The sequence below is a fragment of the Paroedura picta genome, chromosome 4 (genome assembly GCF_049243985.1).
Source record: "Paroedura picta isolate Pp20150507F chromosome 4, Ppicta_v3.0, whole genome shotgun sequence".
In the NCBI taxonomy this organism is placed as follows: domain Eukaryota; kingdom Metazoa; phylum Chordata; class Lepidosauria; order Squamata; family Gekkonidae; genus Paroedura; species Paroedura picta.
The window spans coordinates 69,031,636-69,054,161 of record NC_135372.1 but is presented as its reverse complement, the minus strand read 5'-3'; the positions used below and the strand labels follow the sequence as shown (position 1 = coordinate 69,054,161).

Genomic DNA, 22,526 nt, shown 5'->3' with positions numbered 1-22,526 from the left:
AATGGCTCCTCCTCTGCCCACTGCCACCTGCCGCTGCCCACCACTGCCTGCTACCATCGCCTGCTGCCACCCACCATTGCTTCTGGCCGCCACTGCTGCCGCCACCACCATTTGCCGCCGCCACGGTGGCAACCAATCTGAGGACTCAACAGAAGGGGCCAGGCAACCCCAAATGGGGTCTCGACCCCAGGATTGAGAACCCCTGCTGTATAAAATCAATCACACATGTTTTTTTTCCATTGTCCATTTTATTTCTTGATCCGAGCTAAATTTCTTAACTCACCACTTTGTAAAAGAGAACTGTGCTTGGATGAATTTAAGATTCAGTTTCTTTTGACATCCTAGAAACCTGATATAATTAAACCAGTAACAAAGTTTTCATATCTCACTGTGAAAGATCGTGAATGTATTCTGTCTCACTCTAAAGCATGATACCTGCCTTTGTTTACTCTGTATTACAATGGGGCCTACTGCACTTTTCTTCCTTATACTGTTAATTCTTATAATATGCCATTAGAGGCTTTGTTGTTGCTGCTGACAACAGCACTGTTCCTGCAGCAGCATTAGAAACTTTAGGAGGCATTGGCCAGTATGTCCCACCATAGCTACAGGCCTATTAGCCAAGGTGTGCTGTGTCAACATGGATATAGGACAGGAAGCTATGAAAGGACTAGGAAAGGTAAAAAGTAATGCCAGTTTTCTTTCTGTAAGAAAATAATCATCATCATACTCTCATAGCTCTAGATCTCATTGTTATATGTCTGTTATTCATGTGAATATCTGTAATCTGCAATTGCTTCATATAATGTGATTGTTCCATATGATGCATACATATATACTTCCCATTACAGAAAAACAAGGGTTTTTTAAAGTTTAATTTTTAAAAACTGTTTTGCAGAAATAAAATTAGAAAAACCCAGATATAAGCATCTTTCAGAAGTACTATAATTAAAACATTTGGGGAATTCCAGATCTGAATATCAAGGCAGAATTTTGGAAAGAGGGCAGAAGAAAGAGGAAGGATTTTAGTACACAGCATTTTTTTTTTACATTTAACTGGGGACTTTCATTGGATATTTTATAAATACATTTCTTTTCATCTCATGTCAGGAGCCACACATCGTCAGACACCATCCAAAGTACAGGACATGTACATCAGCATGTTGCTGCTGCACTCCAGGCAGCAATGGATTCACATGCTTTCTCCAAAGCTTCAGCTGCAATTCTACCTCTTTACAATTTTTTTAATTTCCTTTTGATCACCATATACACTCAGTTCTCTCTCTCAGAACAGTAGCCATGAAGTGTTACTTGTATACCAAAACAAGCCTATTAGTCTCTGGTTCTAGATCTTCAAATGCCAACTGTAAATCACACACTTCTGATTCATTGGGTTTCATCCAAGCATCAGCAGATGTCTTCCAATGAAATGCTATTTCCTTCACTGCCTCACTACTCAGTTTTTGTCTTGTAGCACATTTTCAACTGATGTTATCCTGTCAGTGCGCATCAGCCCTGAAAGATCAGCAGCAGATTGCACACCTATCTATCGACAGCACTCCAGATCTCCTTGTGCTCCGAACAGGTTCATCAACTTCACCCCCAAAGTATACAGGTCGGAAGCACTCTTAAACTGAATATTCAATCCCACCTATCCCCAAATCTTGGTGTTAGATCCGGGCACCTCAAATCTATCATTCTAAAGCCCCAGTCCATAAGATACTCACCTGTCTTAGGGCCAAGGGGCAGAGTTCTTCCCAGAACCCTTTTTTCTCATAAGCCTCAAAAAGATGTTGCCTCGGTATTGATTCATTCCAACCCACTCTTTTCCTTTGAAGCCCCAAAGGGGGCAGAAGCCTTGCCTTCAGCCCTGGCACGCCACATTCTCCTTATAAAGCCCTAATCCAACCCTCCTGCCCAAAAGCCCTTCCCAGACGCGGCCAGTCTCCCTCTCCCCGATGGCCCGAATTCGCAAATAATTCCCAGGCCCCTCCATTCTTCCCCGGGAGGCAGACAAAGCAGCGACGATGCACCTGCACACAGGCTCCGAGCCCTCGGCTCGCTTCAATCCAGCCCGCGCCAGGAGCAACACTACGGAAGGGGGGAGATCCGCGGCTCTTTCCAGGAGTTCTCGCCTCTATCCCTCCGCGGAGCCTCAGCCCCCAACTTTCCGACCTCGTCAAGGACGCAGCAACAAGCTTAGCCGAGAAAAGGCGGGGGAGGGGGGAGAGAGAGAGCATGGAGGGTGGCTGAAGCGCTCAGCAGGGAAGCCCGAGTCGTGCTCGGCGGCAGCTGAGGGAGCGGAGGGGGTGCCCTAGCTTGCTTTCCTTTCCTAAGGCAACAAACTCCGGCAGCTGGATGCGCCCGCCAAAACAGGCCAAATGAGGAGGCTGCTGCCCGGCCAGCCGGCCCGGGCTGCAGCGTCGCGCTCGTCCCTCTCACTCAGCAGCCCGCGCTGCGTTCCTTCTGCCGCCATCCAGCCCCTCGCCTTCTGCCAGGCTTACCGTAAGGGGAGGCATCACCCTTCCTAGCCATGGTCCCCCGGGCGTCTTTCGGGTTTGCGACTCTCCGCCCGCTGCTCAGCGTGCTCTTTGTTGCTGTGATGGCATGTGAGGCAAGCGGCCAGCGGGTACCTGGGACGTCGTCGTCGTCTTCTTCTTCTCTGCCCTAGCAGCTGCTGCCCCCCAAGTGACTCCCTTGCGTCCCTCCTGTGCTGCAAGAGGGGCTGCAAAGGCGGCGTTTAAGGCAGAAGGGCTGCAGCAGGTAAACACGGAGGCTAGCGGGCAGGGCTGTGGCAGCGGCGGCGCCTGGCGTTGCTCAAAGCCTGCCCGGCCTTCTCATGCATGCGGGGAGGGCGGGGGCACGTCAGACTACCCCCCCCCCCCCAGCTTCAGCCCGCCTCCTCTCCCTATGCAACGAGCCGCACCGCGCCAACCAGCACCCGAGGCCGCCACAAGCCCCTCCCAGCGGCCGAAGAGTCTCGCTAACTTCAGGCGGGCGGAGTCTGGCCACCGAACTTGGGACACGCCGTGGTCACCCCCGGTGGAGGGGGGGAGGGGACCTGTCTTTGGGCCGCTGGAATGTGCGTGGGACTGAAAAGCCCATTCCTTGCGCTCCCTGGGTTTGTTTGGGTTCTCTGGAACTGGGAGGGGCTTTGGGAGTTTGGGCTTTCCCAAGCCGGGCTTCGGGGGGGGGGGCTGTTTTCCTCAGCCGAGGGGACTGGCCTCCGGCAGCAATCCTCAAATTAGGTATCGGCCTCAAGGGATTGGCTCTTGGCCAAATGGGAGAATGTTGCCGAATATTGTGGCAACTCCCTCGCCAAGGGACCTTGCTGAACGGGCGGGCTCCTTGGAAAGTTCACTTCCAGGAGCATAGCCTTTCTTGGAGCTGTCCTTTCCTCCCGTGCTGATGACTGGTTATAGCGGGGATCGACCAGCTAGGCCTCTCCTGCTTTTGGAACTGGGCCTTGCAGCATCCTTACACACTTTGTCATGAGGAAGCAGTTATTGGTTGCCAGATTTGAGAGGATTTCTTTCTTTCTGCATTTTTTCATTAGTATCAGCATACAATTCCCAATCATATGTGTGCATCTAATTATGTATGTAAGCTGCAATAAGTGAATGTAATGTGGCAATCACATAATTCTGCAGGAGGCATATGGTTCCTTTAAAAATTTATGCTGGAATAAAATCTGGTTAGTTTGCAAAATGCCACTAGACTCCAGTTTATTATAAAGAACAATAGACTTTGAAAAGACAACTTTATTTGCATTACTGTGCGTGCATCTGTGGACCTCCTGTAATCCTTTAAAGATATATAATTTTGAAAAAAATTATTTCATATACCACCCTCCCCAAAGGCTCAATCTTTCTATAACATATCTCAATATTTCCAAATCTATTCAACAAATATTCATGTTCAAGAACGGTAGAACTAGTTTTGCTAAAAGCAATGCAGGCAAACATGCTATGTTTAATGAATGCATGGAATTGTGGCAGGCAAACAAATAGCAAGGTAAAAGATACCCTTGCCAATGGTGGAGAAACTGAATTCCTTCATCAGAGTGATATAGATTATATAGATTTGTGGAACACAATTGAGAACACAAATACAGATTTGTGGAACACACTTTAGACAAGGTCTGTCTATGGTTTATTTTTAGGTCAGGCAGAATGTATCTTGAGTTCATTGTGGCACTATGTGTATAGTTATTTCTTTGTCTCTCAAAACCTTGAGTTTGTCAAAAGCAGATAGCTCCTGAATGTAGCATCCCTCCATATAAAGGAATGTATTATTTGAAACAAAGAGCGAGAAAATTGTAATAAGATATATAGCCATCCGTGATAGGTCAGATTGTACGCCCTTCGTCGTCGACCTGATTGGTCAAAGGGACAGTGAGGGACTGAGCGTCAGGATACCTCATGATGACGTATCAAGATCTTAAAAATGAGCTGCACTGATGCAGACTTCAGAGAATGCACCAATTAGCTTTCTCTCCATGCTTGCAAACATGTATCCTAAATAAATCCTCTTGCTGCTTAGCTGTCTTTGTTGTGGTCTTGTAAATTTTACACTGTATGATCCATAGCAATTTGGTGTCAGAAGTGGGATCTGCTTTTGGATCATTTTGACTCTCTGGCTGAAGAACTTATTGGTCTCAATTTCGGGGAGGCGCCCTAGTCTTCTTTTGACTAGCCCTGGATGAGTTCCATTGCTTCGCAGCCAGTCAGTCAAGAACCCAGCAGCAACAGGCAAGGATTTCTTGGTGAGTAGATTGGTTAAATAAGAACACTGCTCCAATAATATATTTGGGTGTGATTTTTAACGGGCAGCTGACTGGCATGTAAGAAGCATTAGGCTGCCAGCCGTGGGACTGTGGTCCCGAAAGACTCAGATGACAGGCTCTGGAAGTACACCAAAGATATTGTTGGGTGGTTTTTTCAATGGGCGTCTGACTGGCTACTAAGAAGCATTAGGCTGCCAGCCTTGGGACCGAGGTCCCGAAAGACTCAGACGACAGCCTCTGGAAGGAAACATTGTACAATGGGGAGTAAGACGTCTAATAATAGGTTTCCTGTGGGGGACGCCCCGTCTGCTGGCAGTCAGACTGCGCAAGAGTCCCGGTCTTTCTGCGAACAGTCAGATAAGAATTCCTAAGGATGGTCCAGTGGGACAGGTGTGTGAAATATGGGATAATAAATTTAAAGGAGATGGATCCATGAAACTGTGGCCAGAATATGCTTTGAAAAATAATTATAAGTGCCCCCTTTGGGCTCTTGTTATCTTTTGTATGTTTGTTATCTTTTGTGTGTTTATTTGTTTGAAGGAGGAGGGTCACTGGAGGCAGGGGAGGGAATCCCTTGTGTTCTGCTGTGGAGTGAAATAATGCAGAGTGGAAAATGTAAAATGGCCATCCCTTGTATGGCAGTAAGAAACAAAATAGTCAAACCCTCTGCTCCCTCCAAGCCGAATAATAAAACATGGGATCCGCTCATTTGTTCTCCTCCCCCTCCCTATCAACCCCCTAGTCCCGATGGTCCTGTGCATGAGGAAGAGGATCCAGGGAGGGGAAGTTGATCCTGGTTTTCTCCCCGCTCTGGAGCCTACAGGGAGAAGTAACCCTTCCTCTGCACGCATCATTGGGCTGGCAGAGCTTAGGGATCTTTATGATCAAACTGAATATTGGGGAGATGGAACAATGCAGGCAGCCTTGGACAGCCAGCTATTGATGTGGAGGCTTCTGCCCCGAAATTAAACATGGCTGCCGAGTTCCCTCTCCGCCAGGTTCTGCAAGGAAACAACCAGATTGGCTATGTTGAGGTGCCCCTTACTTCTGCTGATATTTGGGGAATGAGGGGGCATCTTCCAAAATTCGGGAGGACCCAGAAGAATTTAGATTGGCTTTTGGGACCTTCCTTTTTCACACCTACTGAAATTCAACATTTTGGCAGAGGTGGTTAATAGTGGCATAGAATAGGCTAGGAGAGTTTGGATTGAAAGAGGAGCAAGGCAACCAAGGAGTCTGGTAAATAAAGGTAATGAAAAGGAGAAATTAAAGTACAGTTGATGATATAAACAGTACAAGAGTTACTGTACTGGTAAAGGAGTGTGGAAGGGACAAAATGAAAGGGTTTTGGCTGGGAAAGCATGAGACAGAGTACGGACTTGTCCCAAGCAAAGCAGGCTAAAAGAGAAAGTGAGAGAAAAGCGAAAGAGGGGTGGCAGAATCAGAGATCGGTATGTTCTGTTGCTTTTATGTTTTTTTCGGGTTCATAAATATCTAGGCAGGCTAAAAGGAGTATACCCTGGACAGGATTTAAAATCCATAATTGGTAAGTGAGAAAAAATATATATTTGTATTGAAATATGGAAAAATGGATAGATTTTCTTTCTGCTAACATATCACCCTTTGTGATTCCTGTAGTATTACAAGAAACCAAATAAAATAATGTATTGATGTGTTAAAGGTGTTATTAATTGAGCAATGTTTATTCTAACTCTGCCTCTACATGATAAGTCTTGAAGTTATTCATATCATCATGTTATTAAGAAAGTTTTTGGCTTTTATGAGAATCTCTGGTTAGAGAACAAGTGTGCTCTATATTGAATGTAATAAATAATATGTGTATTTCCATTGATAAGAACTAAATGTGTTTTTTATTTTGGGTGCAAAGAGATAATTTTATGTGTGTGCTAAATGAAAGGCAGCTGGGAGACAAGATTGTTCTCCCCCTCCCCTCACAGTTCTTGTTTGCCCTTTGTTAGTTTCCACTATATAAATCAGTGGGTTTCATGGGAGTTTCTTAAATCTCCAAAGAGTTGGCTTCCATAAGATATGAGAAACCCTAATTTTGTAAATGGAGTAAAAATTATTAGGCTCAGTGAAGCCAAAATAGGCTTTCTTTCCCCCTCTCTGTTTTTGTCCAGCGATGGAATGGAATCTCAAGGTTTCTGTGTCTAGGAGACGCATTTTAAAATCTGACAAGGGGGAGAGAACGGGGGATTGAAAAATGGTCTTTGCAATGAAACTTCTTTTTTTATTAGAAAGTAAAATGTTCGGGGTTGTTTTGGTTTTAAAATTGAATCATCTGCTTTGAACTATGTCTGTTCAGGTTTGGTTTGTTTATGTTTGACAACTAAGAAGTGAAGGTGTCTGTATATTGTAAATTAGGTTGGATATAACCAAAAGCAACTTGTTTTTAGATAAATTTTGTAATGTGAAAGTTTTTTTTATTGTTTTAAAATAATCCTGGGCGGGAGATAACAACCAGGGGCTTATCACGTCACAGGAATTCTTTTTTGGTCACCCAACCCTCCCCCTTTCTCTGGTAGAAAAAGAGAGAGAGAGAAAGTTAAAAGTTCTGCCCAAGAGAGGGGGGAGAATGGGGAATATCAGCGTTTTTCAGAAGCACATTAGCTCTGGCATGGGCTAAAATAACCTATGGTCTTCATGGGTTTAAATATAAGTTTTGATTAAGTGAAAGCTGAGCATGATATAAATGGGAGCAAATGAAACTGTTATCTAAAGGTTTTTAAGTCTTCACCCTATGAGAACTCTTTTAGACTGAAATCTTTTAATGTAATGCTTTTTAAATAAATGCTTAGTCTCAAAACAGGGACTTTATTTGTATAAGCCTCCATCTTCCTCTGACATTTTAAACTGGACATTACCCTGTTGTGGGAAAGTTGTGGGGAAATGGCAGAGGAAATTTGGAAATACCTGGAAAATGTCTAAATGCTGTTAAAATGATGATGGGTCTTGATATTGGTTGAAGGGTTTATAACTGAGTGATATTGGTTGAAGGGTTTATAAAGCTGGAAAACAGGCAGAGGGAAAATGGAAAGAGGTTTGTGGGAGTAAAGATGTTAATATTGAGGGTTGGAGGCAATCCTGGACTGTGTAGATTTCTGGGAGAATGAAATAAATTGTACATTCTTGCTGATACCTGACTGTTCTTTGGTGCTGATTGGAAGAGATTTATTGAGTAAATTACATGCTTATGTATTTTTACTAAAGGGGGTATTGATGGGTTATTGTGTGTAGATAAGAAAGTTTGAGAAGAAGTCAAGGAAGGCCAGGGAGAGAAAAGGAAAATGGTTAGAATTGTATGCTATTGAAGAGAGGATTGGGTTTGTTACCGGGTATATAGGAGCTTGGGCTCGTAACATTTGGATAGAAAGAGCCTCATAATTTTATTTTATAATGTTCCAATATTGATCATTGTATAAAAGAAATACAGGTAATGTATAGACTGGTGTAGAATCTCAGAGCTAAGGTAATATTAATTTGTCAGATCCATATATTTTTCAAACCACCTGCCTGGAAACCAAAATCCCAGGAGGGCGTTTTTCTCATTCTCTCTTACACAATCTTGTTTCAAGAAACTGTTTGCTTTCAGATGGAAATACCTAATGAACAGGTATCAAGATTTACAACAGGTAGACCGTGTTGTCCCAAGGATTTGTTGATTTTCAATTTATTTTTGAGCAGATGTTTAGAGAAACAGGACCCATGGAAAAAGGTTTTGTCTACAAAATATGTGATTCCAGCATTCAAGCAACTGTAAGTTTGTTTAAAAAATTGTGAAACAAAAGAGATTTTGCGATTTTAAAGGAAAGGCCAGACTGCTTTATGTTAAGTGTGTTACAGAAACACAAGAAAACCTTGTGAGGAATCCAGAAGAAATCAAAACCTTAAAAAAACCGAAACAAGAGATTTATAACAAGCACCAACCCGGGGCCCGCCAGATTTTCTTATTGTTTGTCTATAAACATCAAAGCAAAGCTGCAGGACTCTGGACTCACCCATGGAAAGGTAAGGCGCAACCTATTGCTTGCTTTTCCAAGCAGATGGATGCACTAGACCTGCTGTTCCTCGTGGTGCAAGAGGTCAGGCTGGTGTGATGGGATTGCCTGGACCAGCTGGCAAACATTATGTTCACAGAGGCTGTGGTTTCCCTGGCTCAGATGTCATTGCTGGCCTCAAGGATCCCCCTGGTGAACATGGATCTCTTGGCCCTGCTGGATCCAAAGGATCTCCCGGTGAAGCTGGATGCCCAGGTGAACCTGGTCTCCCTGGAGCCAAGGATCTGACTGGTAATCCTGGCAACCCTAGTTCTGATGGTAAGACTGGACCTGCTAGTCAAGATAAACCTCATGGCTAGAGGATGGCCTCAAGATTCAAGGGCCATTGCAGTTACTTTGATGGAGAAGGCTCAGAAGTATCTTGGAACAGCCCCTCCATGTCTACTGTCCATATGGCAGTGATTAATCAATTCGAGACTGTTGGTGTATGAAAGTATCTTGCTGTAACAACTGGCTAAACCCAGCCACACTGTTTTCCTTGGAGACAGAACTGACCCCTAATTAAGATGGTATAGGATTGATGTGAACACCAAGATCAGGCTGGATCTAAAGAAATGGAGAGTGGATCACAGACTATGATGTTGTCACAAGCAATGACATTCTGGAAGTCAGCCCTCTCCCACCTGCATGATCAGCTGAGACCACAGAGGTTTAGGCTCTCATATAAGCCTTACACCTGAGAAAAAGGTAAGAAGAAAAATATTTATATAGACTCAAAGTATGGACATGGGTTAATAAGTTCAAATGAAAACTTATAGCAAAAGGGGTCCCTCACATCAAATGAGGCTGAATTAATGTATCAAGAAAGTTATTCCAGGCTATGGAACACCTTGAAGAAGTGGCCGTGATCTGAGTAAGGGCCAACACCAGGCACCAGACCGAAGAAGGCCAAAAGAAACCAGAATGCAAGGCAACAAAATGATTTTAAGTGCCTTAAATTAGGCATAAAGTGTACCTCACTAATTATAAAGAAAGATTAATAAAACAGGAGGAGAGAGAAAATGGATGGTGTTTGGATCTAGACACTGGCTGGTAAAAATTATACCTATAAGGTATGTGTTTGTTTTGTTTTATTCTGCTCTGAGTTCTTCTAGTCTATACATAAAAAGAAACAGTAATTTAGGATCTGGTTAGATATATTATATTGGAACAGAGGTGAGATAATAGATAAATAGTATAAAATGTTTTAGGTGTTAATAAATCTGCTGAAAGACCAACTCTGTTAAAAATGTAAACTTTAATAATTTCTTGACTTGTTTTGTCAATAGCTTCATGTCCCAGAAAGCAGAGTGGGCCGAACTATTCCTCAGTCATCTCTTGTGAGGGGATGTTTGGATTGAAGCTAAATGTTTGGATTGAAGTTAAATGTGGCAAAAACATTCTAACAAGGGAGTTGGACTGGATGATCCAGGAGGTCCCTTCCAATTATGTGATTTTATGATTTTATTGTTCTGTGATTTTATGTTAATAAATCAAAGGGAAAATGAGTAATATTTCCCTTAGAAAAACTGATAAGAGCTTTCCATAGCTCTTGTCAGCTTAGGTGTGTGAGCATGAAAAACAATTGGAAATTACTAGGGGATTTTTCAAGAATTCTTTAAAGATCTAGGACACAGTTAATTATAAATTGACTTTTGCCCTATGACTTTCCAGTTTATTTCTTAACCAGGTAACCAAGTATGGATGAAGTCCTGAGAAACAAGATTACTAAAACTGATGATGAAGTGGAAATTCCTTTCCAAATATTGTTGACTGGTGATAATGAGTGTCAAAATAGATTCCAGAGACAATGGGTCCATTTTACCGTATGTGAGCTGCTGCAATATCTTTTGAGGCTGAAGAACAAATTGCTGCCTAATAAAAACTTTAACGCACGTGCTAGTGCAAACTTGGGATGGCAGGAATTATAAACATCCGAAACCACCCATCTCCAGAACTACCTTTCAGTCGAGTAACACAGAACTCATGAGAAGTCATCAAGGGGATGACCCAGAGACTCATTATGTTATCTTTGCAGGAGCTTTTAAAAATTGTTTATTATTTCTTTATGGGCTATAATTGATTTAGGAGGGTACCTTCTGTTCTTTCTATTTTGGGAAAATCTAGAAAGACTACAAGAGAGACCCAGCTATTTATGCTTATTGGGGAAGGGTTGTTTTTCTTTCTTTAAACACTAATCTTCACCAGAAGTGGAAGGTAAGATTTTATGTTTACAGGAACATACACAATGAAAGCAAACAAATTAGAAATTTGTTTTACCCTGAGTGGTACTTTTTGGGATATCTGATACTATTTTCCATAAGATTACAAGCGAATCAACCAGATCATTTTGTATATAACACTATCAGTGTACCTCCCCCTTTAGTGAATAATAGAACACTATATTCTAGATTCCAGGGAAATTTCCATATTTTCTGTTTACAACCCAGACATCAAGCCCCAAAAGGTATTGGCTTGAGAAATGCAAAACTCATCAATGGGGAACACTGATTAACAGAACTATAATTACCTGGATGCCCCTGTTTCTAACTTGAATGGAGGTGGATGAATATGTAAAGAATTAACATGGGAATTGACATACATACATAATGATAAATATATGGGAGATGCAAAAGGTTGGGTAAAACATACAAAGAGATATGTATATAAAAGCAATTATTTTGTACTTTCTTGGGATACACCTCTCTGGTGGGACAGATGATCTGGGGCCAAGGGACCAATTTATCAAAATCGCTTAGCTTTAAATTATTTGCTTGCTGCAAATGTGTGTGGTGGTGGTGTGTGTAGAATAATCTCCAGACAAACAGAGGCCAAAATATTAGCCCTGTAAGAATACAAACCACTCTCTAACACAGATTCAACTGAAGGAGAAACCATGATAGAAGAAAAATGTTAATGCGTTCCACAAAGAAGAGTTAAAAAAATTAAAAGGGGGGAATTGATATAGATTATATAGATTTGTGGAACACAATTGAGAACACAAATACAGATTTGTGGAACACACTTTAGACAAGGTCTGTCTATGGTTTATTTTTAGGTCAGGCAGAATGTATCTTGAGTTCATTGTGGCACTATGTGTATAGTTATTTCTTTGTCTCTCAAAACCTTGAGTTTGTCAAAAGCAGATAGCTCCTGAATGTAGCATCCCTCCATATAAAGGAATGTATTATTTGAAACAAAGAGCGAGAAAATTGTAATAAGATATATAGCCATCCGTGATAGGTCAGATTGTACGCCCTTCGTCGTCGACCTGATTGGTCAAAGGGACAGTGAGGGACTGAGCGTCAGGATACCTCATGATGACGTATCAAGATCTTAAAAATGAGCTGCACTGATGCAGACTTCAGAGAATGCACCAATTAGCTTTCTCTCCATGCTTGCAAACATGTATCCTAAATAAATCCTCTTGCTGCTTAGCTGTCTTTGTTGTGGTCTTGTAAATTTTACACTGTATGATCCATAGCAAGAGCATTCTTGTATACACCATGCTGTTGTTCATTCATTTACAGATTTCAACGATCTTTTGAACTTTTCTAATCTTTTCCATTTTTGTGGTCTTCAAGCACTTCAAGGGAGAGATTGTCTATTTAAGAGCTGATAAACACATACATGTGAATACAGTTTATGTAATTAATAGGGCTTTCAGCCAATTAATGAACTACAGTTGATTTATCACCCGTTATTTAGGTTACAGATCAATTAAATGTAAACAAATAAATTTTAGTACCAAAATCTTTATACAGACAACATATTACAGGCACTGAAAAAAGTATGAAATCTCTTTTCCTTAAACGACTATCTTTCATTTCTTTTTGTCCTGTATAACAACTTATGCAGAGCTGTGTCTATGCACTTTGAAAACAATGGTTTTATGTATTCACTTCATTTATGCATTGCCCATCTCTCCAGTGGGACACACTAAAAGCAGCTTGCATTAGTTTCCCCACCTCCACTTTACCCGCTAGCCCTGTGAGCCAGGTTCAGCTGAGAATGTGTGACTGAGTCAAGGACACCCAGCAAGTTTCCATGACAGAATGGGATTTCAAACCAGGAATTCCAAGATCACAGTCAGAGTCTCACACCATTGCTGATTAAATTGGTACCACCAACTAAAGCTTTATGGAGTAACATATTAGTTAAACTAGTTAAAGTCTGTCTGCAACCTTTCTTCTGTCCAAGTGCTCATTGCTTAGTGAAATTTATTTATCTGTTCCACAATATATTAATAAGGGCTTGAAGGAGGAGCTTGTCTCATGGCTTAAGTGCCACTCAGCACTTAACACCCACTCAGAGCGGCTTCCCGTCTCTCAGTGCCTCCTCCTCCAATTGGCTTGACTGTCTAGTGGCCAGTCAATCACCTTCCATTCCCCAATTCCCGACGACCCCTTCCTCCTTCCACTTCCCTGCAAAGCTCAAAGTCTGCAGATCCCTGCTGCATGAGAGCTGTCCCTGCTGGTGAGTTCCCTAACAGTTGCTTGCAGCCTTTCCACATCCTGGGGGGAGGTAGAGGCCATTTGCAGAGTTCTTCCATACACCCCAATCTAGCTTCCATTGTATTCCTGAATGCAATGGGCTTGGCCCCTAGTTTTTCATATTTTTATGCCTCCCTTCCCTGTGGGCCATGGCAGATTATAACATCAATCCAGCAATTGGACAATTAAAACACATTAAAACATTAAATTATTATTAAAACAGATTTATCTTTTAAAACTCAGGGGCTCACCATTTTCCCTCCAGTGGGAGGGAGAGGGAATACATGGTTAAGGTAGAATTAACTATATGGTGTCCAGTTGTTGTTGCATATATAGGGAGGTCAGTAATTGTTGGTATTTCTATTGGCCTCAGCCATAAACCTGGTGGAACTGCTCTTTCTTACAGGCCCTGCTGAACTGTTTTAACTCTTGCAGGGTCCTAATTTCACTAAGGACAGCATTCTACAGGACAGCTAAACAAATAATAAATAGCTGCCTATACACACACACACACACACACACACACATACATATACATATATATTTATTTATATAGCCCCCTTGCCGCCACTGCTTTCCCACCCTTCTCAACCCCCACTCTTCCCCCCTGCCCCCTTGCGACTGGCCCCCCTACCTGCCCAGCAGACCCTTTCCCCACCTTCCTTCCTTCCACCCCAGCCCCATCCCCTTTCATGGCACCTTCCTTCCTTCCTTCCTTCCTTCCTTCCTTCCTTCCTTCCTTCCTTCCTTCCTTCCTTCCTTCCTTCCTTCCTTCTTTCCTTCCTTCCTTCCTTCCTTCCTTCCTTCCTTCCTTCCTTCCTTCCTTCCTTCTTTCCTTCCTTCCTTCCTTCCTTCCTTCCTTCCTTCCTTCCTTCCTTCCTTCCTTCCTCAATTTCTCTCTCTCCTTTCTCTCTCTGCCTCTCTCTCTGCCTTTCTCTGCTCCTTCCTTCCTTCCTTCCTTCCTTCCTTCCTTCCTTCCTTCCTTCCTTCCTTCCTTCCTTCCTTCCATCCATCCATCCATCCACCCACCCCGCTAAAGCCCGCTGTATTTTTGTACAGCGGGCTTAATATCTAGTAGAACAATATAACACATAACAATCATGATATAACATGCCTACCAGAACAATATTTTAACAGAAAAATGACATTGACAATCCCTGGGTAGGTTTGATTTTTCACAGTGTCTGTTCTGGGCGGACAAAAATTTACAGATATGAAGTAGCAACATAAATATTTCATCTTCGTTCATTAGTTAGTGCAGAATGCTGACATAACTATTATTGGAGTTACAGAAAACAATACAGTCCCCTTGCATTACTGCATGTTTGATAAGAATGTCAAACTATTCTCCACTTGAAGCTGTGGTAATTTCCCCCAGTACATCAAAATGTGTCACTTACCAAAAGGGGAGCTGAATGCTGTGTACAACTCATACAACACAACCTGAAACATGTTCCTCAGCAACAAATCCAATTTAGTTCCACATAAGTATAGAATTGTACCTTAATACCATTTTTGTGGAAGAAAATATTTTGTTTGAACTCTTCCAAAATATTTTAAATTATTTATATAGAATACCTTCAGACATTCTTAAATTTAGAACAAATTTAGAACATTCTTAAATTTAGAACAAAGACATTCTTAAATTTACAACAAAGTGAAAAATAACTTTGTACATAAGGGGAAAATATCACTTGACATTATGGCTCTGGCTGCTACAACATGGGCATTTTTTCAAGTCATACTTTAATCATATATTAAACTAGGATTTTTTACTTGATAAATAAAGCCATGTCTTCTGATTTATATTTAAACATTATTCAAGTTTAGTTTGAACATTTCTTACAAAACTGGAGGGCAAGCCTATCACAGCACCCTCTACTGTTGCCTTACAACTTAGCATCTACACACAATGAAGGAACTACCTTATACATTTGTTTAACACAAAAGATGCAAGAGCTTTTGGTAAACCCCCGAATTATAAGTTTTTAAACCATCAAAATAACATGTCTTATATTGTACTTTCTGGCCTCATTGTGGTAAGTTCTAAATGTCTTAGTTACACGCAGTTCTTATTAAAGATCATTTTGAAGTATAGAATTTCAGAAATGTTTATGAGACTCTGAGATTAGAAAATTTAAGGAAGCATGCATGAGCATATCCTGAAATACCTTACTGAAGAATAATTCACCTGAAGTCAACAGTCAATGTGCTTTTGCATGTGGGTGCATTGAAAATGCATCGAAAATACACTATCCAAAGTGTGTAAAATGAGCCTGCAGGCAACCAAAGGCTATTCTCAAACATCTCTGAGAGAGTGGAGTTGGGGTTTGCCAATTCTGGATTGGGAAATTTCTGCAGATTCAGGAGCAGAATTTAAGGAGGTCATTCAGCAGTGATCATTTTCTCCAGAGCAACTTATCTCTAGAGATCATTCGAGATTCCTGGAGAACTCTAGACCACACCTGTAGATTGGCAACCCTAAGTGGAGGTGGTATAGCTTGTAGAAGCTCATTGCTGAAGTAGTACAGAGGGAGGCAAGAGGGAAGGTGAAGACCAAATTGAAAGTAGTTAGGTATGGATTCCCAAAACATTTTTTACAAAGTGAAGTATACCTTTTAATTTAGAATGCATCACTTATGAACATAACTAGTGTGTAAGATAGAGAAAACATTTTGCCAATGTAGTTTTTCCATTCATTGATATGCTGCATTTGTACATCTGCTGTTGTTATACACTTATACATGGATATCTGCTTGTTTAATCCACTCCAACTTAAACACTTAATATGCATGGTTTCTGATATTACTATATTGTTACTAAAGTGATTTCTGTTAGCAACAGTTTTGTTTCTTCTCCTTTTCCCTGTTCTTCAAAGTATGTCTTGAAGTCTCACCTTCAAACAGAATTTTGTCAGTCTTCTTAAGATAAGGAAATCAACATGCTCAGCACTCAGCATCATTTGTTTTTCTATGGCAATAACTTTGAACAAGTGTTGTTTTGTAATGACAAACACATACAAGTACCATTCCTTACTGGAGAACAAACAAAATCAGTATTTGAATTGTTTAAGCATTTTAAAAAAGGAAATTATGTTGAAGCAATGCAGTAGTGGCAATTTCAAGGTGAAAACTATGTGCCAACCACAAGCCCTATAGGAAAACAACCTTGCCTCCTTTTTGGAACATGAGGCTGGTGCCACTTTGGCAAAAGAGCCACGGTTGCATGTCAAATATGTGGCTCCCGAGGCACTGAGTATTGCTGCTATAACCACCACCCTTTCTCCACAAAGTTAAAGATAGCACACATGATTTTCCTTTCCTCATTTTGTTCTCATTATAATCCTGTGAGGTGGGTTAAGCTAAGACAGTATGACTGGCTCAAGGACAATATGTGAGTTTCATGGCATTGCACTACATTTGTTCTCTTGGAGCATAGCCATATTCCCATTCTGAGGAATGCTACGGGTCATGTCCATAAACAAACACCCAATTCTCTCTTTCCCACCCACAATCCTGGCCTTGACCTGATAGCATTCTTGGGGATCTGGCTACGACTGACCAATATGATTGAAAGCACAGATTAACAGCTAACCCCATTCAGAACTGACAGTACAGAAGCTGCTTGCATCCTAAGGTGAACAACACTGTAGAAGAGCAAGATTGTGCATAGAAGCCACTTTCCCCAACCAGGTTGATATAATCCTTTGTTCAGTGAGGCAGAACAATCACCAGACCCCTTTTAATGTCATATTCTGGCTTCTGGTCTACACTAATATCCAGCAAAAGCTGTTTATCTTTAACAAGGCCTTCCCTGGACTTGACCCTTTTCCCTCTTTTCCCTCACAGCTCAATGTAGTCCAGTCTATTACCTTTGCTCCTTCAGCATTTGTTGTTGTTGTTGTTAGGTGCGTGTCCGACCCATCGTGACCCCATGGACAATGATCCTCCAGGCCTTCCTGTCCTCTACCATTCCCCGGAGTCCATTTAAGCTCTCACAGACTGCTTCAGTGGTTCCATCCAGCCACCTTATTCTCTGTCGTCCCCTTCTTCTTTTGCCCTCAATCGCTACCAGCATTAGGCTCTTCTCCAGGCAGTCCTTCCTTCTCATGAGGTGACTAAAGTATTTCAGCAGTACCATTCTTAATCACCTGAGTTTTCTTGCTCTCTTCAATTATGTATTTCTTTCTTTAATTCCCAGACCAATCATGTGGCAACATATCCCTCTCTTTCTTCAACAAACATGAACCTGCCTTATAACAAGTCAGACTATTTGGTCTACCAAGGTCAGTCTTATGTATTTAGCAGTATCCACACTCTCAGAAAGGACTTATACATTGGCTACTTCATCATATTTTTAAGAACTGGAGATGTTAGGAACTGAACCTCAGAACTTCTGCCTGCAAAACAGATGTTCTTGTTTCTGAGCCATGACCCCTACCAAAAACCTGTCCACAAAACCCATCTTTTCTAGCTTAGATACACATCCCCATGTCTGTCATATTTTTCTCTGTTGATTTTGGATCTGTCATCCTATTCACACTTACTTTATCATCTTCTCAACCAAACTCAAAGTCCTGGTACGTACTTTGTAATTTGGCATTCTATTCATTAACATATATTCCATTACAAAAGGCAGTTTTATTAAAATTTTATTTTGTGGTTTAATAGGCATCTTATTTAGAAAACTATGTTGTAATTTCTGAAAATATTGTACAATGTTTCAAAATTTGAACCCTAACAGAATTATTTTGTAACACACAGTATGGCAACTTTTCCTATTACAAAGACTTAATTAATTTAAATATAAGATGGATAAGTCACTGTTAATAAGCGTAATAAATATTTAACATTAGCACATGAAATATTAACAGAAATAATGAAAACTGTTCAGCAAGAGTCTCAATAAATGAAAAACTGGGGGTATTTTTGATAATGCATTATCCTTTTTTTAAAAAAATGTTTACTTGTTAATTTATACAGGCAGTAATAGCCAACAAGTTTCTACCATTCATTAGAATAAAAAGGGGTTTCTGCAGTATTTATGAAACGACATCAATAATATATATTACACATTACAAAGGGAAAAAGACTCATGAGATGAATAATGAGCAAAAGGTATATCAGGCATGCCAGTGGAATAGCCAACAGCCCGATGGAAGGAGAAATGCCTTATGACATCTTTAGCAAAGCCTGAAATCAGGTCTGTCCCAACCACTTATTTTATTATTCTCTAGTCTATGGACACCAAATATAAGCAAAAAACTACATGGATTGTTTTCTGTTGATCCTTCACATTGGCCTTCTGTTTTATTCATTTCAATCAGAGCCAGGTTTTGGAATATTAGTTTTGTACAGTCATAGAATGGAAGGGGGCCATACAGGCCATCTAGTACAACTCCCTGTTAGATGCAAGATCAGCCTAAAGCATCCCTGAGAAGTTTTCATCCAGCCGCTGCTTGAAGACTGCCAAGTGAGGGGAACTCACCAGCTCCCTTGGCAGCCAATTCTGCTGCTGAATTACTCTTACTGTAAAAAAATAAATAAAAATAAAAAAATCCCCTATATTCAATTGGTATCTTTTTGTCCATAATTTAAAACCAGTTTAAGTCCTATCCTCTGCGCTCAACAGTAATAGATGCCTGCCCTCCTCTGAGTGACAGCCTTTTGAGTACTTAAAGAGAGCAATCATTTTCCCCCTCAATCGTCTGTTTTTCATACTGAACATTCTCAAGTCTCCCAGACTTTCCTAATACATCTTGGTCTCCAGGCCTCTAATCATCCTCATTGTTCTCCTCTGCACCTACTCCATTCTGTCTATATCTTTTTGAATAGAGGCCTCCAGAACTGAGCACAATACTCCAGATGTGGCCTGACTAAAGTAGCCTACAGTAGGATTATGACATTTTGCAATTTGGATATTATGCCTCTGTGGATACTTGGGATCAGCACCAAAATAAAGAACAGACTTATTTAAGGTTTGGGTCAAATTGAACCTGATTCAGTCTATCTGAGGCATTTAAGGGGACCTTGGCTGATTCTGCACTTACTTTGTTGTGGATCCTGCTGAATTCAGATCGATTTGAACTCTGGTCTTCCTCTATCCCCCCCCCCCCATTGAAACAGAAAGTGTTCTGCACTTGGAAGCTCAGAACCGGGGGGGGGGGGGGGCAAGTGCAGCAGGAGCCTCTTTCTTTTCTTGAATGAACGGGGGGGGGGGGGGAGTACAGACAGCAGAAGAGGGGGACAAAAACCAAGAGGTAAATCTCTGCTGAAAGAAGTTAGGACTTCTGGAGCACAGTCACGTTAAGAAAAGCCTTGCAACCGGGAACCAGACTTTGAACAGATGCCCTGGCTAATCAGGGAAGACATCTTTATTACAGTGTTGGAGGCACAGAGTTAATTCGGAAAGAGCAGAGAGCTGCACATTTACTCATGGCGATTTTTAAAATATTGAGGCTTATATCCACTCCAGGATATCGCAGGGGAAAGGCAGGGTCACCACGAATCAATCATGCTTGTTACAGAGGGAAATCAAAATCAAAATGCAAATTGAATTAATTGTAGACTCCAGGGATTTAGTTTATCTGAGAAAGGGTAAAAAGCCCTGTGCAGACTACACCCTAGATCCATTTAAATGCCTCCAGAGCCCACCAAATAGCTGATTCCACTGACAAAAGTCTCTTTGTGAGATCAGCTTGGTTTAAAGCATCTCTCCACAGAAAGCCTAACAGCTGATCAACAGAGAGGCTTCTCTCCATAGATCAGCTGTTTGTTGGGCTGTGCATGAGTGATGGTGGTCTGAACTGGCCCTCCCCACACAGCCCAAGCCAGTCCTGGAGAGAGAAGCTTCTCTATGGGAATTAGCTGTTTCTCAGGCTGTGCGAGGACAGCTGGTCCAAACCACCCCAACAAATAGTTGATCCATGAAGAGAAGCCTTGCCACAGATCAGCTCTTTGTTGGGCAGTTCATCCATTTTTTTCATTCACTCCCATCCAGTTCCTCTCTTGACCTCACATTGTGATTGCCCAAGCAAGTCCCATGATCTTTAGCATAACATTCTATGTTGTTAAAGATTTCCTAATCCTCTTGTCACCAAAGGAAAGGCTGACTGGATCCAAGAAAACCAAATAATAAATAAAAACCAAGGTAAAACATAATTTAAAACATGGCAATAAAAACAATTATAAATCTACACAAAATGTTTATTCGATTAGATAAATTATAGATTTTTTTTCTTTAAAAAGAGAGATAATAGGAATGAAGACAGCATGCATATTATGTTTAAAAAAAAATCCTCCGGACATCTCTTGCCATCATCAACCAAGAATACTCAAAAGGCAGTGGGAAAGTCTCCATGTATATGAGAGATATTGTCCTACTACCCCTCTCTTGTCTTGTTTTAGGTATGCACCATCACTCAAAGTCTGCCCTTTCTACCACTATTTGTGGTTCAAGACACATATAGGGGCTATCAATTTGTGTTCGTGATTGCTACACACAACCTCTTTCTCCTTTGCTAGCTGCCTGTAGCTATAGTTACCAGGCATGGCCTAGAAAGTGGCAGAAGATGGGGGAAGGTGGGTACTTACCACATGGTGGGCGGGTGGAATGATTGTCATTGCCATGCAATGTTGTCACTTCTAATATTATGTGGAAGTGCTGGTATCATACCATTCCGGCACTTACTCAAACTACAGAGTTTTGGGGCAGGTTCTAGAGCAGTGGTCCCCGACCCCCAGTCCAGGGACCGGTTCTGGTCCATGGATCAGTCAGTACCGGGCCGCAGCTCCTCCTCTTCATCCTCCTCCCTGGCTGCTGCCTCGGGGGCTGCCCTGCCACTCTGCCACCGGCTCACCTTTGATGCTGTCCAGCAGGCACCATGGCTGGGGCTCCCCCTTGGCATGGCACTGCGGAGCTGCTGCTGGCAGAGCTGCCCAACGGGCGGTGGGAAGTCAGGGGCGCTGGCGGGAAAGCAAGTGGAGCAGGGGCTCAGGCGGCGGAGGCAACGTCCCTCGGCAAAAGACTACCCCCCCCCCTCCAGGCCTCAATAAAATTGTAAAGCATTGACCGGTCCCCGGTGATAAAATGATTCAGGACCACTACTCCAGAGCATTGGGTCATGTTATAAGTAACACTGATTGCCACCCCCATTGTTCCAGTCTGCTTCTGCCCACTATCAATATGAGTGTTGACAGGCAGCAGGCAAAATTGCTGGGAGTTTGTTCACCATTAGCTGGCACCTGACAAGCCTATCTGTAGTCTAGTTAGAAGTTTTTAGTCTAAGTGTGGACAAGCAGCCAGGCACGTTGGATGAGATCTTCTGACAGTCTCATATTTTTAGAAAGAAAATACAGTCTCAGTTCACTATAGGATTTGTGAGGTATCCCTCTCTCCAGCCCCATTTCTGGCCTTCAACCTATCCTGTAGTTTCTGCAAGGCCTCAGAATTGGAAGATAAAAGAGGTTGTGTCAGTTGGAAGGGGCCATACAGGCCATCTAGTCCAACCCCCTGCTCAACGCAGAATCAGCCCAAAGCATCCTAAAGCATCCAAGAGAAGTGTGTATCCAACCTTTGCTTGAAGACTGCCAGTGAGGGGGAGCTCACCACCTCCTTAGGCAGCCTATTCCACTGCTGAACTACTCTGACTGTGAAAAAATTTTTCCTGATGTTTAGCCTATATCGTTGTACTTGAAGTTTAAACCCATTACTGCGTCTCCTTTCCTCTGCAGCCAACAGAAACAGCATCCTGCCCTCCTCCAAGTGACAACCTTTCAAATACTTAAAGAGGGCTATCATGTCCCCTCTCAATCTCCTTTTCTCCAGGATGAACATTCCCAAGTCCCTCAACCTATCTTCATAGGGCTTGGTCCCTTGGCCCCAGATCATCCTCTTCGCTCTCCTCTGTACCCTTTCAATTTTATCTACGTCCTTCTTGAAGTGAGGCCTCCAGAACTGCACACAGTACTCCAGGTGAGGTCTGACCAGTGCCGTATACAATGGGACTATGACATCTTGTGATTTTGATGTGATGCCCCTGTTGATACAGCCCAAAATGGCATTTGCCTTTTTTCTGCTGCATCACACTGTCTGCTCATGTTTAGCTTACAATCCACAAGTACCCCAAGGTCTCGTTCACACACAGTGTTACCTAGACGTGTATCCCCCATCCAATAGGCATGCTTTTAA

The 22,526-nt window shown here is 42.1% G+C and overlaps 1 protein-coding gene across 2 annotated transcripts in view; it reads right to left on the bottom strand.

Annotated features, from left to right (window-relative positions):
- SLC44A5 (solute carrier family 44 member 5) overlaps positions 1-2,938 on the bottom strand; it is a 223,836-nt gene extending 220,898 nt beyond the window's left edge. Inside the window, exon 1 of one of the 2 annotated variants that reach the window (XM_077333307.1) lies at positions 2,505-2,938. In XM_077333307.1, the coding sequence (XP_077189422.1) occupies positions 2,505-2,519 (15 nt within the window). In that variant the 5' untranslated portion in view covers positions 2,520-2,938. The remainder of the gene's footprint in view (positions 1-2,504) is intronic. The other variant, XM_077333305.1, reaches the window with a different exon arrangement.
- Between the last annotated feature and the right edge of the window lie 19,588 nt (positions 2,939-22,526).